The 17,209-nt window shown below is 38.5% G+C and overlaps 1 protein-coding gene and 2 long non-coding RNA genes across 4 annotated transcripts in view; 1 reads left to right on the top strand and 2 right to left on the bottom strand.

Annotated features, from left to right (window-relative positions):
* The first annotated feature begins 370 nt into the window (after positions 1 to 370).
* Positions 371 to 13,016, top strand: LOC139984617 (uncharacterized). The gene is made up of 3 exons (XR_011799120.1): positions 371 to 2,432; positions 7,050 to 10,464; positions 12,877 to 13,016. It is a non-coding gene; the product is annotated as an uncharacterized lncRNA (long non-coding RNA).
* LOC139984618 (uncharacterized) lies at positions 5,136 to 7,043 on the bottom strand. The gene is made up of 2 exons (XR_011799121.1): positions 6,824 to 7,043; positions 5,136 to 5,631 (listed from the first exon to the last, which is right to left on the bottom strand). It is a non-coding gene; the product is annotated as an uncharacterized lncRNA (long non-coding RNA).
* Positions 10,337 to 17,209, bottom strand: part of LOC139984616 (uncharacterized) — a 9,334-nt gene continuing 2,461 nt past the window's right edge. For both annotated transcript variants that reach the window (XM_071998569.1, XM_071998570.1), the window contains exon 3: positions 10,337 to 17,203. In XM_071998569.1, coding sequence (XP_071854670.1) covers positions 16,856 to 17,203 — 348 coding nt within the window. In that variant the 3' untranslated portion in view covers positions 10,337 to 16,855. The remainder of the gene's footprint in view (positions 17,204 to 17,209) is intronic.

The following is a 17,209-nucleotide window of genomic DNA, read 5'->3' as shown; positions in this document are numbered from 1 at the left end:
AAAGGTCAAATGAACCATTGGATATCTCCCTTCTCTCAATATCTTTTCTTTTCTTTCTTCTTCTTCTCATTATTATTTTAATCTCGTGAAACTGAGAGTATTTTTAAAATCGATATTAGAGTAGACATTTCAGTAAATTAAGCTACTGGAATAGAAAGATTTTGCCAAGTTTGAGGTGAGCTTTTGTTTTATTTTATTGATAATCAGGTCACTTAGCTATAGCCAAACCGAGAAGGTGGCAGACCAATAGTGGCAGACCAAATCCCCAGCCTCCCCTCCCCCCCCCCCCAAGAAAAAACAAGGCATACTGATACAACTATAGCCACACCCGATAGCAATAATTTAACAACCTACAAACCGTATGTTAAATTTAAGTCGTTTTGACGTTAGCGCCTGACCGGTCCCCTTTCGAATTTCCACCTTTCGAGATGAAATGTGTGTACCTTTCAGGCGCGTAGACATGGGGGCGGAGGGGGAGACCGCCCCCTCCTTGAGTAAAATTGTCTTTTAAGCTTCGCGCCAACTTATGGTGGCGCTACGCTTAGATAGTTTGCCTGCAGGCTTCGCCTCTCCCTTGGCAAATTCCTCGCTACGCGCCTGGTACCTTTAGGGTTGTGGCTGCTGTTATTACTAGAGTGGGGTGGCGTGGGGTAGTGGGTGCGGGTGGGAGAAGCATATGGTGTATTGTGTTGAGATGGCATTAATCCTGTACTGGCCCTGCAATTCGATGACTAGCTCTATACTTCACTGAATAATGTTGTAGGTTTCCAGGGTGCGGAAAATTAATTGTGATCCTTAGGAGGAAATGCTTTTCTTGGGTTTTAGGGAACAAATGCTTTTCTTGGATTTTAGGGAGCAAATGCTCATCTTGGGTTTCTAGTGAGCAATGCTTTTCTGGGCTATAAGGAGCAAATACGTTTCTTGAGTTTAACTGAGCGAATGCTCTCCTTGGGTTTTCTAGGGTGATCAACAGAGTTAACTCTTAGCATTAACTAAAGTTCACAAATTGAATTCACAAATTTTGATAACTTGCAGGTAAGACACACCAATGGTCTACTTTTGGGGGCATGCAAAACTTTATAAAGGTGGGCTGGAGGGGGCTGGGGGAGGGGAACGGTATACTTATAGGGGTCCAGAGGATATTAATCCCACCGTCTGTGTTTATATCAAAGTATTCATCTTGTTTCATGGGCGTTTCAAACTTACATTTTTAACACCATTTAAAAACACCATTCAGAGAAATGGTGTTCCCACCACTGACACTCTCAGGTTACAACCGTGTCAGGCTAAAAGAACAGTAAACAGGAAACTGGAAGCAACAATCAGAGATACTGTAGCACATTTTAAATTGATATTGATCCTATATTCAAATTATTTTTAATATTTTGTTACCTTCATAAGTTTATATTCCTTTACCAACAGTATTAGAAAGATCATTTGATTAATTGCATGTGTTATAAAACAAAAAAATGTTAAGTTTCTTTTGAAATTAAATTCCAGTGACTCTCCAGTTTGTACTACAAGTAACTAGATTCTACGCTGATGTGATACTGTATGCAAAAGGTCCTACAACTATTTATTCCAACCAGCAAATACCTAGTTAATGGAGGATATGCATATGGCCAAAAGCCAGGGGGGTTCGTAAACCTTAGCTATCTGGGCTCAAAGATTTCAAAAAATCAAATCTGTACTGGTTTGAAATCCCATTAAAAACTAACCAAAATCAAAACCTCTTTTACAAAACATACAACTCTGACATCTCCTGAGTCATTAGTTATATCTAGTATGAAACAAGAAAATTCATCATAACATTTGGCATATGTACACTTCAACCAGAGGGTTAGCGTGATTCCTATCTACATTTTTTCAGTACCAATACCTCTGCTGGCCAGTTATTACATTTGAAGGAAAAAAAAACATATAGGAAAAAACAAATAGGGTTCTTATGTACTCAAGTACTTGGTTCCAAATGCCAAGGGTAAATTTCATCCAAACGTTGCTTTAGATATAATCGTGTTTACCAGTTGTTCATGCTCAAATGACTATAGACCTCCACAGAAAACAATGGCGTTTATTTTCCTTATTACAACAGTAACAAAAAGGCGAGGGGTTGAGGTTTGTAGAATACCAGTTAGAAAAACCAAGTAGAAAGAAACATCCTCTATAATAACACAATATTTGAGTTAAAACTTATGATATCAGCATTTGGTTCTAATTGATTTTATCGGCTAGTGAGGGTTGGGTAATTCCCCCAAACCCGCCCCCCCCTATCCCCACCTCAGACTCTTTGTTCAACATCAACACAATTCCTTACATTTCCAAAATCTGTACCTTTTTCCAAAAAAGAACACACAATTTATTTTTAATTTTCTTTACAGTTTAAAAGCACACTCTCAGCTAGGAAATTTTTAGAGGGCGGGCCAATTTCATAGGTTTCAGAGCCGTATATAGAGAGAGTTTGGCCAACCATGTAACCGATTTGGATTGGTCGAGAGGGAAAACGCCCACACAGGGTGGTAAAATAGGTCCACTTGAAAACTTTATAGCAGGCGACACGCGTACTCACAGTGTATGACTATCGTTTGTGTACACGAAAAAAGTACGAAATTATGAAAGAAATGGTGCTGGGGATGCTGCAATCGGTCAGAACTTGGATATTGTTGTTTGATTTTCCGACTGACCATAAAAGAAGAGGAATTTTGTGGAAGTAGAAAGAACAAGATGGAGATCTAATGAAAAAAAGTCTGTGTAGCCTAGGCCCATATTAGCCATAGGCCCTAGTGTAATACGAGTAATGTACAAGCAATGCGAGCATTTTACGTTCAGACTGGTTTCTGTAATTAATTACATTCATGGCTATTCTCTCTCGTTTTACGATCCAAAAATTCGATTTCATTATGCCAGCTCTCCTAATCATAGGCATTGCAGTTTCAGTCGCACATATAGTTATCCTAATTCTTAGTTATTGTATGTCTAGGCTATGCCTAGCCTAAAAAAGTATCACTTTTAGTTTAATGTAAAAGGGTAGGCTAGCCTCTAGGCATCACGTAAAGCCCTAATCCTTAGTTAAGCCTGAAGCATAAGTTAAGCCTGGGCTTAGTTAGACCTGGACCATTCTTGCTATAACTACAACTTTTATAGCACATTACATAATATGGCACAGTATAAGGCCCAATTAAACTAGGCCTAAGGAAAACAAAGTAGCCTAGGCCTAAACTAGTTAGGCTAGGTCTATACTCATTGGCAACTTGTGGGTTGTGTACACATACAGGCCTAATTATATAGACCCTTTTAGTCTGCCATAAACAAGTGCCCAAATGGTTAAATGATCTTGGTTTGTGTTAATTGTCAGCATTGGCCTAGCCTTTTTAGGCTAACATGAATTCAGCCTAATTTTTTCTTCTTCAAAAGTATAGCCTAGGCCTTGGTTTAATTTGGATGCAGTCAACTATCATTTATCAAAGTAGCAGGGGCCTAGGCTACATTTCAAAGACCACTAGGCCAAGGCTAATTATGGTACTGGTAGCCTAGCCTTAGTCATGCTTATTGCAAAGACTACCCTTCACTCTTGTCTTGGTCACTGAATTATCGTAAGAGCCCTGTCACCACATGTTGATAAAGAAATGTTCAAACTATTGCGTAGGCCTAGTTTAGGCAATGCAAGGTTTCGTTTGACTGTTTTAAAGGAAGACTTGAAAATTTAGTGTTAACTGGTATTTCATTAATAAGCAAAACTGTCTGTGCATTCCAATGGAGTGCAAATTAAGAGGGGGGGGGGATGCAGTATGATACACCTTTCAAGTTTTAACACATTATAAATGCACTTATGCCAGAAAGTCATTGCATCAGTAACTCCTTATTCCCTTAATTGACACCCACATTGATGATTGAAGTTAAAAAAAATCTTTTTAAATTATCTTTAGACAGTAAATTTAAACTCCCTGAATTTCAGGACTTTTTTTACAAATCAAAGGTGACATGTGCTCTGAAGATAACCTCCTAACATAAAAAGCCACAGTTAGCAGACTGTGATAAAGACGAACCTGGTGAGTGACTAGTAGACTGAAATCCAGTTCCTGCAACCACAGCAATAAAGTCTTTGTTTTAATCAATGCACTTGTGTGTTTGAAACTTTCAAATGGACACTCAATGGCAGTTGGTTAAGATATAAGGTTTTACCTTCATCATGGAGAGTTGAAGGGAATCTGCCTCATCATCTGAATAATGGACTCAAGGATAGCAACAAATCATGATTGGATAATGATTTTGAGCAAGTAAATATCTGGCAATTTGAAAGTTTGTATTATTTTTTTACATATTATTTAAGCTGTTTAGCTCACACACAAGCAAATGATCAAGTGACAACAACCGATGCAGTATATTTAAAGGTATTGAAGACTCGCCCTAAACCGCATGCCACGCTCTGAAAAAGTTTACTTTCCGTTGCTTGCAAGTGAAGTTTTTTTGTGTCGCTACAAAATGCAGACAGTAATGAAACCTGATACCTTGTTATCTTTTATCTAGACCTGAGATTGCCACGCTGCTATGTGCACTGTGTTGTGGATATTGACCGTGATGTTTGTATTGACTGTACACTAATGTCTATTTACAGATGGTAGCAAGCTGTGAGTGTATTTTCTGGGATCAATGGTGGTGTCTAACACTTCTGTTACACCGCATTCGAAACTAGGTCAGATAACCGGCATGAGACGTTTCTTTGTGCGGGAGTCTTCACACCCTTTAAGGAGAAGTATTTATATCCCATTAATAGAGAAAGAATTGTTTCAATTGGTAGCATGCAACTTAAAATTTTGCAAACATTAGATACAATCAAACAATAACAAGGTTCATTTACAAGGTTATCTACTGCCCTTTATTTCACATTAGTCTGTCACATCAGAAGGTCACAGCTTTCAATAATGATACAAACAAATTCCCTTGATGGGTGCTTCGTTAGATTCCTGCAATTTTCAAGTTTATCAATGTAATAAGTTCTGAATGTGGTAATGTGGAGAAGCTTTGGGATAATCTGTGGATAAGACTGCCAGACTATCAACAAGATTCCACATCCATGCAACTCCAACTGCTTCCTTCACCTCCTTGCAGATGTACCACATGTCCAAAAAAAGTCAGCATTGGTTAATGTAATTAAAATCTGGCTTCCTCCTGAGCTGGCAAATACACATGAATTGTCAAGTACAGAGGTCAGTGTGAAACCACTGAAAGATCTTCTCAGCTTTCAAGAAAACAAAGACTTGAAGCCAAATTGACAGAGGCCACACTGATACCATTCCACTCTCATAAGATGAAGGTATCACACACACTTCATTTTGCTTCTGCGATGCAGTGCCTGGTAGACTGTGAGGGTCACCCAATGGATGTTTTAACAACTGCCTGGTTTATAGAGCTCTGCAACAGATAATTCATCCTGATGTCTAGTCGTCATCCTGTCATGGCCTTGAGCAAGTTGAACCCACTTCAACACAAAGCAGCTACTGAATTCTTGTCTAGGTACTGTCAAATCCACATCACCATCATTGCTGGTTCCAGCTACGCCGACCATAATAAAAGAGTACAATGAGGGTTTTTTAATTCACCCAACAGAGCTTGCATTCCAGTACCTTTGGGCAGCTGAAAAGATATTCAGAAATTTATATGAGTGTGTTTGTATGCATGCATATGTGTGACAGTTTTCTTGCTTTACAGAACAGCTCCATTTTGATAAGCTATGTAACGTGGAAACCTGCCAATCATATGTTTGAAATAGGACAGGCTGAAACAATTCTTAAATGAAAGGCTTAACGACTTATTGCATTTTTATACATCACTGTTCAGGTAAGGCCTGTAAGGGCAGTATGAAGAATAAGTAACAATTAATAATTATCATTATGGCCATTTGCTGTCTGCATAATAACAAACTGAATGATGTCATCAGCTCTGTGCTCAGTTGACAACACTGACAAGTAGGCACACTATGTCAGTGTGATCCATGAAACCTTATTAAGGACATGACCGTATAGTATATATGTTAATGGAAAATACATAAGCTACAAGATACACCAGTATTCAGTTGTTGCAGCTTTTTTTTTCTCGACAGACCCATTCAATCTGTTGCACCTACTATAGCCTAGTACAACATTCCTGAGAAATTAACACCACAATATCAGTCTTAGGTTTGGCAATAGACTCCCAACTATTGCTAACTCCTACACTCAAGTATATAGTTTAGTTTAGTAGAAAACAAAACCAGGAGAGACATTCAAGTCCCCATTAAGGACCCTAAGGCTATATGAGAGGAATAAAACCGAGGACATCAAATGTCATACCCAATTACAATGCTTAATGTACTCATCCAAAGTATTCTTAAACCCATTCACACTACTTGCAATTCAACCTTCTAAGGCAAACCATTCCATTCATTCACAACCCTTGTATAAGTTGTATCAGACTTTAGAGAAAAAGTTATGCCGAATATTAATCCTACTATGTAACTTCTGGAGTTTAATACAATGACCTCTGGTACAACTACTTTTGGCAAACCTGAAAAGATCAGTGAAGCATAAATTGTCATTTTATGTGTAGGCCTACTCTATTTAATTGAAGGATCTATTAATGTAGGCCTGATGCTATAGTTGTGCGTCTGTAATCTAGCCTAGCCAGGACTGTGATGTGTGCTTTTCGTTTATATGAGTAAAGTAGGACTAGTAGTATGAGGCGTAAAATGAAACAAGTGTAATGACAGGTTTTCAGCTAGTTTTCTATGCATTTCAGGTGTGAAGATAAACGTAAATGTCATTAACTAACGCATACTCTAATTCATTACCTGATATCCATTTTGTTCCTCGTATGCCTGTCAAAATCTGACATTCTGAGTCGCTTCGTTTGTTCGCAACGAGCACAGTGTGCAAAGCTGCTATATATTGTGTGTGGTGTTTTTCGTGTTTCGCGCAACTGGTAACGACAACTGGACCTATTTTGATGCCCATGGTTTGCGTGTGACGTCACAAATCGCCAGTTGGCCAAACTCTCTCTATATACGGCTCTGATAGGTTTGGATGGTTCACCGTTAATCACGTGACACGGTATTTGTAATATACTGCCAGTGTACAGTGTAAACCCTGTATGTAAATATACGTAATGTATAGCACAGTTTCATGCAGTGGTAGCATAATACACGTAACGTGTATATTGCGGCCGCGCTGTCGAGGTGGAAGGCACAGGTTGCTTTATTGTGGGTCCCGATGCCAAAAGCAGTGAGCGACAAAACGGACATGAAATGAAAAGTGTACTTGGGCTGGTGCTACGTACGTGGACTGGGTCTCCAAAAACGATCTACTGGAACAGAGATCGGGGATCGACAAAATGACCAATGCTACCTTCGCGGAGCATTTACTGGCATGGCAGATCATACGAGAAGGTAGGCAGCAAATTGTGCTAACGACTAACGTTATATATTTAGGCTAAAGTATACTGTTTTCCGGCCGAAGTGTTTGGTCTACCGTAGGCTTCCTTGTTATATACAGTAGTTCAATAGATCATTCTAGCTAGGCCTACTACTACTAGTACTACAAACTAAGGCAACTAATACACCGAGAGACATAGGCTAGTACAGTAGTAGTATAGTCAGTTTTGCGAAGTTTGGAACACTGCCAAGTTCGGACACCCCTAAAAAATACACGATTTCACGATGAGACAACCTACAGCAAGAGCCAATTGCACGAAAAACTACGAAGCTACAGTTATTTTCTCTCCAAAATGACCCAACCATACCAAGTATAGTTTCAGGTGATTTATACCATGAGAAATAGTTTTGGTGTGTTTTAAGGCTTAGGTGTCCGAACTCCGCAGTGTCCATGCTACTGCAGTGCAGGCTGCTGTACAAACTGTAGCCTAGCCCGAACATTTCATGAAATGTTATTTATGCTTTTCTACTTATATTCGCCTACTAAGCATGATCAGTATGGAAGTTTGCTGTATCATGTGTTTGGTTTATGATTCGGTAGCTTTGCAAATATGAATAGGACTTAGCCTACATTAGTGTAATATGTATTTGGTAGGGAGATCTCCCCACAAGAAAATTAAACTCGAAAGAAATGCAACTTCTCATGAGCGGAGCAATAGCAAAAGTAGGACTACTGTAGCCTAGCTCCAGGCCCAGATTTATAAAATTATTCACCATGGAGGGCCTACCTTGGTGGTTATTCCTGTCAAGAGCATTTTTGATATGGGCATATTTATTTTGTAACTGTAAGTCTAGTATGCAATGAGATATGTGAGGGACAGGGGCCTATATGCAATAAAGTAACTGTTTTCATTTCCTACTCTAGTTTACCAGCACAATTATAGAGTTCCTAGCAACAAATAAATTAGTCTGACAACTTGAAAATTTACTGCATATTTGCATGCATGGTCATTCTCAGTTATAGACTACTAATATGTGTAGCCATTTCAGTTTTGTCTTTTTTTTTTGTCTGAGAATTGGTTCTTAAGTGGTGAATTGGTGAAATAACCTCGAATCTGATGAGCAACTCCAAGATGAATTAAGTTACTAAGGCATTGGGTTCTTTTACTTTTTTTAAGTCTAATATGCATAGGCTAGGGTATTTACTTTGCTTCACTTGTTTGTCAATCCGCATAGCCACTTTAGCTGTGGATGATTCTCCACTTGCAAAGAAAAAATGTACGCATTAATTTAAACTCTTTCTATCCCAGATTAGAGTATTGCCTATAATACTCCCAACTTGGTATAGTAACTCAAAAAAACGATAGCCGCTTTTCCTGGTAACTGTAGTGTAAAGTGATAACTGATATAACTTTAAGTTTTCCAAATTAATTCAAAACTCAAAAGCCTTCTCAGAAAGAAGCTACACTAGCTCTACAGGCTCCTTTGTTGAATTATATAGTGAAGGATAGTAGATACTGTTCACATATTTATGCATTCATAACATGGTAGTTTGCTATCATCGTTGTTTAATCATAAAATCAAGGACAACATAAACAAATCAATGTCACCAATAATTGTGAATGCCACCATTTTATGTTCGACAAAATTTATCACATTTAATGAGATATGTGAGGGACACAAGGATACACCATGCATGGCACATTGACGGACACTGACGCACATATTGTAGTTGTAATAACGCACCAAATATGCGCTTCATCGGACATGACGCACCATTCCGGGGGGTCGTTGAGTCCGTCTTACAATAATTGATAATTTCATCATGATATAGAAATTAAAGACATTTGCCAAAATATAACAACATCATAGGCTTCATAGCTCTACACATAATCTGATCATGCAGTTCTAAAAATTATACAAAATGAAAATGATACTACTGATTTGTGAGAGAACGAGAATGGTCGCCCATTATATACCATATCATGTTTCTATAGTATCTTTTAAACACTTCATTGTTTAGGGCACACCTGTAGAATATTCCGTAATTTTTAGTCTTGGAAATAAGCAAAGCCTAGCTATATTTTTGAAAGCAATTATGCATCCCTGAACATGATGAAATTTGGTGACATATTAGTGTATTCATGAGCAAGCCTACTGGGACATTGCCATTGTAACATCAAACGTTATGACATTTAGTGTATGTAAGGTATTAGTAGATGAGTTATAATACTGCAGGTGTATACTACTAACAAAGAAATAAGAAATATAATAGAAATTGTTGCACATCACTAGTTTAGGTTTGCACTAGATTAGTAAATGAACCATTCTTGAATACTTGCAGAGTTGACACTAAACATACTGTAAATCATAAAGCAGATGTGATGAATTTATGCTGCCAATAGCAAAGTTCTGTATTAACTAGTAGTGTAATAACTGTTCTGTGTTTGCACAATTGATTTGAGATGTTGACTATTTAGTGAAGGGCAAAATGTGGTATTCAGTAATTTATGTTGGAAGTTATATAATTCACTATGTCAGGGATTTGCTCACACTGGGCAGCTGCGCCCAGCAGTTCTGAATGCCGCCCCCCACAAACAGAATTTAACCTTTTTTGCCCAGCACTTTTTGATAATAATTTAATAAGTTTTACCATAACCAAAATCTGGGAGAATATATGGCACAGAATAGGAATATAGCACCACCTAAGCATACTTCATGTGCAAAATTTGTCCATTTGGGGGGGGGGGGGGGTACCTCACCCATGAAATCCCTCTCCCAGGGTGTGGATCACACTACCACCCAATCTGCCTGGCACTCAAATATTCATGAGCACTTCCCTGCTATGTGTACAGTTTGCATTCTGATATATTATTAACTTTGCACATCCCGGTATTATTTGTCTTTTTCAGTTGAAGGTGTGTGCCCAATTAAGAAACTCGAGAGGTTGGTATCCAAACTGATCAACCAGAAAAGATAACACCAGTTCCTCAACAAAAGGCTATGCCCAACAGAGGCTGATGCAGCAATGCACTCCAGCAGCTATACCCCAGTGGAGACTGGTAATTTTTTGATGTACATACTGTAACCATTCCATGCTGTAAATAAGTCTTCATTTTAACTAGGTCTGCAGTCTACTACTGTAGGACTGCATATTACTAACCGGATTTAGGACATTGGACACATTTATTCATTTATTGTATTATGTTATATTAATAACATAGACATGTAGTGCTAAATATGGTGCTAATACAGCCACTGGAGGTCTGTAAATGTGAGGGACCCAAAAATGTTCAAACCCCACAAGTTAATAATAACAGTCCTGTAGTATTTTTCCTTATCTCTGAAAAATAAAGACATTTACCAATCTTGCAGAATGTGCTACCTACCTGTCTGAAGCAGTTTGTGTTCAAAAATTGCACATTTATTCTTTTTTTTTATGTTTTCTTTTTATGTTTCATGATGATGTGGCATCATTTGTACATACAGTACCTGTCACGAAGCAGATGAAAATTTTGAAATGGCGAGTTAGAGTAGCTGTATTTTGTTATAAAATGAAAAGAGATTTAATCTGTTTTACAATCTTTAAAAAGTTTAACGTACAGAACCTCCGATATTATGAAACAAAAAACGTTCGGCAAAGCCCCGTTTCTAGAATGCCTAACAATGAATAGCGCGCACTAAACGTACATCAGATTACAACTGCAGTACGGTTTAACCTAACTTAAATACTACGGTAGGATACTGTATATGTGCTCAGAATTTTCCCATATATCTTGCCAAACAACTGCGCGCTCATCCCCTAACACCTGTTTGTTAACATTTTTGGCACGTTTCCAAGAAACGTTTCATAGAGTATTCCCCATGATACACGCGGCACAGTTGATACACGCAGCCAAGATATCAAGCTATGGTCATCTTTATGAAAGTAAACCTTGTAATAAAATATGTTTTAGGCCACTCGGCATGATTAACTAATGCTTAACATTATTTCCATGTTCTTGTAGAAAACGTAAAGTTCGCAAAATACAATTGGTACGTTGTGTTTTTGTAGTTACGTGAGATCCGTAACAGACGAGGTGGTTAGGCTATTTGCTATACACTTAACTGTGGTAGGATATTATTTTTTCCGTATTTTTGGAAATTCTAGAAAATACTTTCTTCCCCCCCCCCCCCCCCCGCTTAACACTAGATGTGGTCTTACGGTTTATTCATAAATGGGTGTACTAGAGCCTTGTATACATGACATTAGTTGCATTTAGCACGATCTGCCAGTTTCGCGTGAATTTTTCGAAAGTGTTTTGCTGGATCTTTCGTAAAATTTGAAAGGTGTACCAACTTACTTTTCGTACACAATTGGGAATTTTTCTACTGATTTTCAGAGTTTTTTACGATCTCCAATCGATACATTTCCTTTGATCATGTATTTGAACAACTATTACCAAGTCGAGTATTCGACCCGGTATTGTCTGGTCGGAGAGTTCAAAGTGATGGACAGGGATTGTAATCATTTCGATCGAACATGCATTGACTGGATTATCTGCGCCGCCGCTGTCGGCTCGATATAAAGTACACTTGTGCCGCGAATCAGGAAGTTTTCACAAAAGGATAACAGCGTTCAAGTTTAAGCCTGGTCGGAGAGTTCAAAGTGATGGACAGGGATTGTAATCATTTCGATCGAACATGCATTGACTGGATTATCTGCGCCGCCGCTGTCGGCTCGATATAAAGTACACTTGTGCCGCGAATCAGGAAGTTTTCACAAAAGGATAACAGCGTTCAAGTTTAAGCCATTCATATCGCCGGATACATCGGGGGGGGGGGGGGGGACAAAAGAAGGATTACGTTCGCGGTTTATGATTCGACTGATCGTAAGTTGTTTTGTTATTTCGCGTAGTAGACAAAATAAACACGGGAATTGATACGCGATTTTTGACAATTTAATTTTCAGTTGATATCATAGTTTCGTTTAAACGTTCATAAGGTTTTATTAAACGTTTAAACGATGTTTCGTTCGTTTAAACGTGTAAACGGCACAGCACTAACTTACACTGCTTAAAGATAGTTACTCTTAACTGCCTATACTGTAGTTGTCATCTGATCAGGTTGTCATGTGCATATAGTTTCATATCAGCAAAGACATTGACATTTTTGGCAAATTTTGAGTGTGAGCTATATTTCTAGTTTAACATGTTAGGGGCATCATTAAGGGGTCTACTTTCACCCAGATTTGAACAATAATTTTTAGTTATTACAATGAGTGCAAGTTACAATCTCAGTGAATAAACAAACATAACATTTATGCTGGCTCCAACCCAGTTACCTTGGCTATGAGCCTGAATGTCTCTTTTGCAATTAAAATCAAATAAATCATATCTTGGAAAATCATTTGAACAGGTATATCTTTGTGACACTTCTGTCCTCACACAATGCCATAAATATGTCTTTTTTTCCATTTTCATTTCACATTACAGATGTACAGAACATCCTTTAGAGGAACAGTACTGCACAGCATAGCGTTATGGCATGATGGATGTTTTGCAAGCAGATATAAGGGTTGGAACTGGAAGCATTTGTGTTGGATTGTTTCATTAATAAATGTGTGCTTCTCTACTTTACGTAAGATGATTGTCATATTTCTTGTTCTCCAGTGAAAGCTATGGATTTGCATAGTGAACGTTGTTAACATGGATACGGACAATTTTGAAATAGCTGATGTCAAAGCAGTTTCTCAGCTTATTTAAATACCATACATCAAGGACACAAGAGTGGACAATGGGAGTAACAAGTAAACAGAATGTAGATATCACAAGGCTTCAAGACAATTGAACAAACTGTACCATAACAGACAACAACAAACATGGTGTCTCAGTAAAATGAAGTTACTAAGCTAGTGCAATGTATCATAAGAATTTATCTTCTGCATGGTGTCAAACATTGATTGTTGCATTCAGTGCGTTATGTATCCTTCTCCTTTCTGTAGTATTTAGCATTTATTTGCATGTTCATTCATAGTGTAAGTAAACTACATAATTGATGTCATCAGTTACAACTGTGTCATATTAATTAACTAAATGATTGAATATTGGTTTCACTACATACTTTATTGTACGCTATTTGGCTTTCCATGATAGCAATATCTGATCTGTTTAAATACTGTAGTTTGTTCAGTCATACCAGTAGTTCTAATGTGACATTGATCTTGGGTTATTTATGGTTGGTACAGAATAACTTGTCTTTATTTTGTATTGTGTGAGATCAATTTAACATAACATATATTGTGATGTCATAGAGGGTTGAAGAGGTACTCTAACTTGCAGCTAGTAGTGATAAAACAGTTCATTCAGTGCTCTCGTGATAACCCCAGTGGCAGATGGAGATAGTGGCAGATGGAGATGTTTGAAATGCAGGGGACATTATAGGGTCTTTTGAAGTTTTGGCAAAGTTTCTTTTGCATGTAAAGCTGCTATACTTGTCATGGAGAAGTTCCACAATGGAGGCATGGCGTCTCCTAGCCTTATTTGGGTATATGTTCTTGCATTCCGTATGTGAAACACTGCACTACTATTGTTTGTATTGCTTATTCTATAGTTAGGTTTACAAGTCAGTATTGTAACATGTTTTTATTTTTAACACATTGATTGCATCTGTACAGTTCTATACATTGAGTTCAACTACAATAACCATGAGCAGGGAAAACTTACCACTATCTCACTTGCATTTCTTAATGTTCAAGTGACCATATTCATACTTTAACCAAAGCATTTCTTCCATATTAGATAGTGTTCATCCAGAGTAGGTTACAGGATATTTTCAAGGTAGGCTATGTAGTATTGGCCCCAATTTAGCATGCTATAATTGCTAGAATATTTAATATGTTCCTAGAGGTCTTTACTTTCCAAATTGTTCTAAGGCATTCTAATTGAAAGCATAAGATGCCTGAATGTCCCAGTGAGGTAAATTTCCTGGAAGGTGGTAATAAAACCAGTTTCAAAACTTTGGCCAAAGGTAACCATATTTGAATATCTGGTTTGTTTCGGGCCAATACAGCATACTCTGGTCGAGAGTTGGCGTGGAAGCCACCATATGTTTGTAGTAATGCAGTAAAATGTAGTAAAGGCAGCTGGAGGAGTCCAGTTTACCCCTGTGTTGAAGGTCATTCATCTTTTGGTTTTTTTTGGAGAACACTTTAACCTTCCCAACACAGAGCTCCCAACTGACCCGCAATTCGCGGGTTGGACCCGCATTCTAACACCCAAACCCCCTGACCCACGCAGTCGTCCCAAAAACTGCATTGTAATTGACAAGTATACATAAAAAAATTGCATCAAATTTTGACTAAGCAACCATCATTTCTTTAGCATTTAGCATAATAGAGTATAAAACCTCTTTTACACTATCATTTGAACCTCAAATTAGGCAATATTTCATTTCATTGGGGCGAGCAGCGAACATTTTCATGCCACGGGCAAGAATGAATTATCACCTACTATTCAATTTATTGATGTTTCACACAAAAAAATGCATATTTCTCAGAAAATTTTGGGTGACAAAAGCCTTTAGGTGCCACCATTTTACATGTAGGCATCACCAGGATTCCAAAAAAAATCAAAAGGGGAGGGAGACACCCCCCATATACCCCACCCCCAGGACGGCAATTCGTGGCATGGACCAGCATTTGCCTTCTCAAGAGTTGGGAGCTATGCAACCATACCATTAACGACATGTCTCTATAGGGGATTGAATCCTTAGGTAGCCGTCCTGAGCTAGTGCGAATCAGCAGAGAGAGGTTGTGGATGCTACGCCTTCTCACCATTCAACCTCATGGTCTCAACATTCAGGAAGGGCATGACTAACTTTTCTTCATTCCCCTCCTTCTCCCCTTGCCCCCCCCCCTTTACTCCTCTTCTCATAGCTTTTTCCACCCCTTTTTTCTCCACACTTTTCTGTCTTTGTCCTTCTCCAGTTTATTCCCTACCCCTTCCCTTAATCCTCTCTTTGTCCCTCCACTGTTTATCTCCTACCTCTCCTCTTCCCCTGTTGGTTTTTATCTTTCATTCTTCTCTCCATCCCTTGTCTACTAATCCCCTTACATCTATCTCTTTGTGTTCACCATGCTCATTAACCTGTCTGTATTATGTGCGTGTTTTTTCTACACAGGCTCTCTAGTGGATAAGCTGTTTGCTCAGTTTTATTTTATTTTGAACTCAAGTATTGAAGAACGTTAGGCCAGAAGCAAGTCGTTTCGTCAAATAACAGTACATAAGCAGCACACATTCAGTCACATGTTTATAGAGATTTACACGACGAAACTATTCGCATTTTATTTCTTCAGCAATTTCTCCAACAAAAATCGGCAGCACGAGATCATACGGCCCATAACAACTACCTGCTCCTACGAGCTGGTATAGCGTTTTCCCAGCAGTACAATATGCACTGTTCCATATAGCCAATTGAAAAATTGCGTAACTCGCATAGCACAGTACAATTACACAGTATGCCTATTGGTTACGCAACACTGAGAGGCAGATTATAATCTCGGAAACGTGATACCTTCGCGGTAACGGTACCCATTTGCGTATGTTATTTATAGCTAAGGATGAGAATGCCATATTAAAGAAATGAATATGTTGCCGCTGTGAGAAGAGGGCAGCACTGTTTTTATTTTTAATCGGGGAATACGTTGAGACAAGATTTTTGATTTTAGCAATTTCCTAGCTGAGAGTGTGCCTTTAACCTTTCAGTTTCCATCACAAACGAATTTCACTCTTCTTCACATAGAACCCTAACTGGGGTACATGAACCCCCAGGAGTCCATTCAAGGGGGTTCGGGAGATGTTTCTGAAAGTCAAAACTAGAGTACATTTTGTTGAACTAAAATCTGATATATCATATAATTTAGTAAATGTACAAAAGTCGTACCTATCGACAAACTCTTTTTGTTTTGTTTTCATTACAATATTACGCTATGAACTTGATCTTTTATGAAAAACCGTTATGAATATTATAGTATAATAATGACTCAGATCTTGTCTCGAAATTTGGGGTTCGTGGACAACTCTGACATCCACAGGGGTTTCGTGGGGGGAAAAAGTTAGGGAAACCGTGGCATAGAACCATTAGAACGTAACAAAGTTGAAACTAGTATTTACAATACATATGAATAACATGACTGCATAAAATGGTACTGTACTTTCACCCAATTTGCTTTATGATACTTTTCTCCTTTAGAGATAACTCTGGATGGCAGTCTCTCCTGATTAGCCCTCTTCTTCCCTCCTGTGGCTAAGCAGCTGAACTGTTCCTTTCATCGATACTCGCATCACACCGCCTGGTTGGACCAATGTTCTTTTTCTTATCGTATATCCACTCCCCTTCTCCTTCCCAAGCTAATGTAACGACAAGAAAATTAAATGATAAACATGGTTGTGCCAAAAAAAGTGTGAACTAATTTCACCTATTTGGGTTGATATCTTTGCCTTTATCTCCGTCAGTTCTTGTGTGTTCTTTCATACTCCTCTGCAGAATCTTCTTCCATTCATCTTCGTCTAAAGTGGTGACCCATGACGGAGCATTAGAAGGGGGTAGTGTAACCCCGGTCATAGCCAGTTTAATTTGTTCGTCGGCAGCCATGCCTCGTTTCCTGCTCTCCTGTTCCGACTGTGTATCTCGGTAGCTGACGCAGGCTGCTGGGTCTGGCTCTACACTCTGAGAGGGCATCAAATTCGCTAGATGACTAGGCAGGTCGACGTGGGAAGGATTAGATTCGTCGTGGGAATGTTCGATATCTTCTGGTGGAATCTGCAG

Source organism: Apostichopus japonicus, chromosome 17 (genome assembly GCF_037975245.1).
Source record: "Apostichopus japonicus isolate 1M-3 chromosome 17, ASM3797524v1, whole genome shotgun sequence".
Lineage (NCBI taxonomy): Eukaryota > Metazoa > Echinodermata > Holothuroidea > Aspidochirotida > Stichopodidae > Apostichopus > Apostichopus japonicus.
The sequence above is the reverse complement of the archived record's forward strand: the minus strand, read 5'-3'. Positions and strand labels throughout refer to the sequence as shown.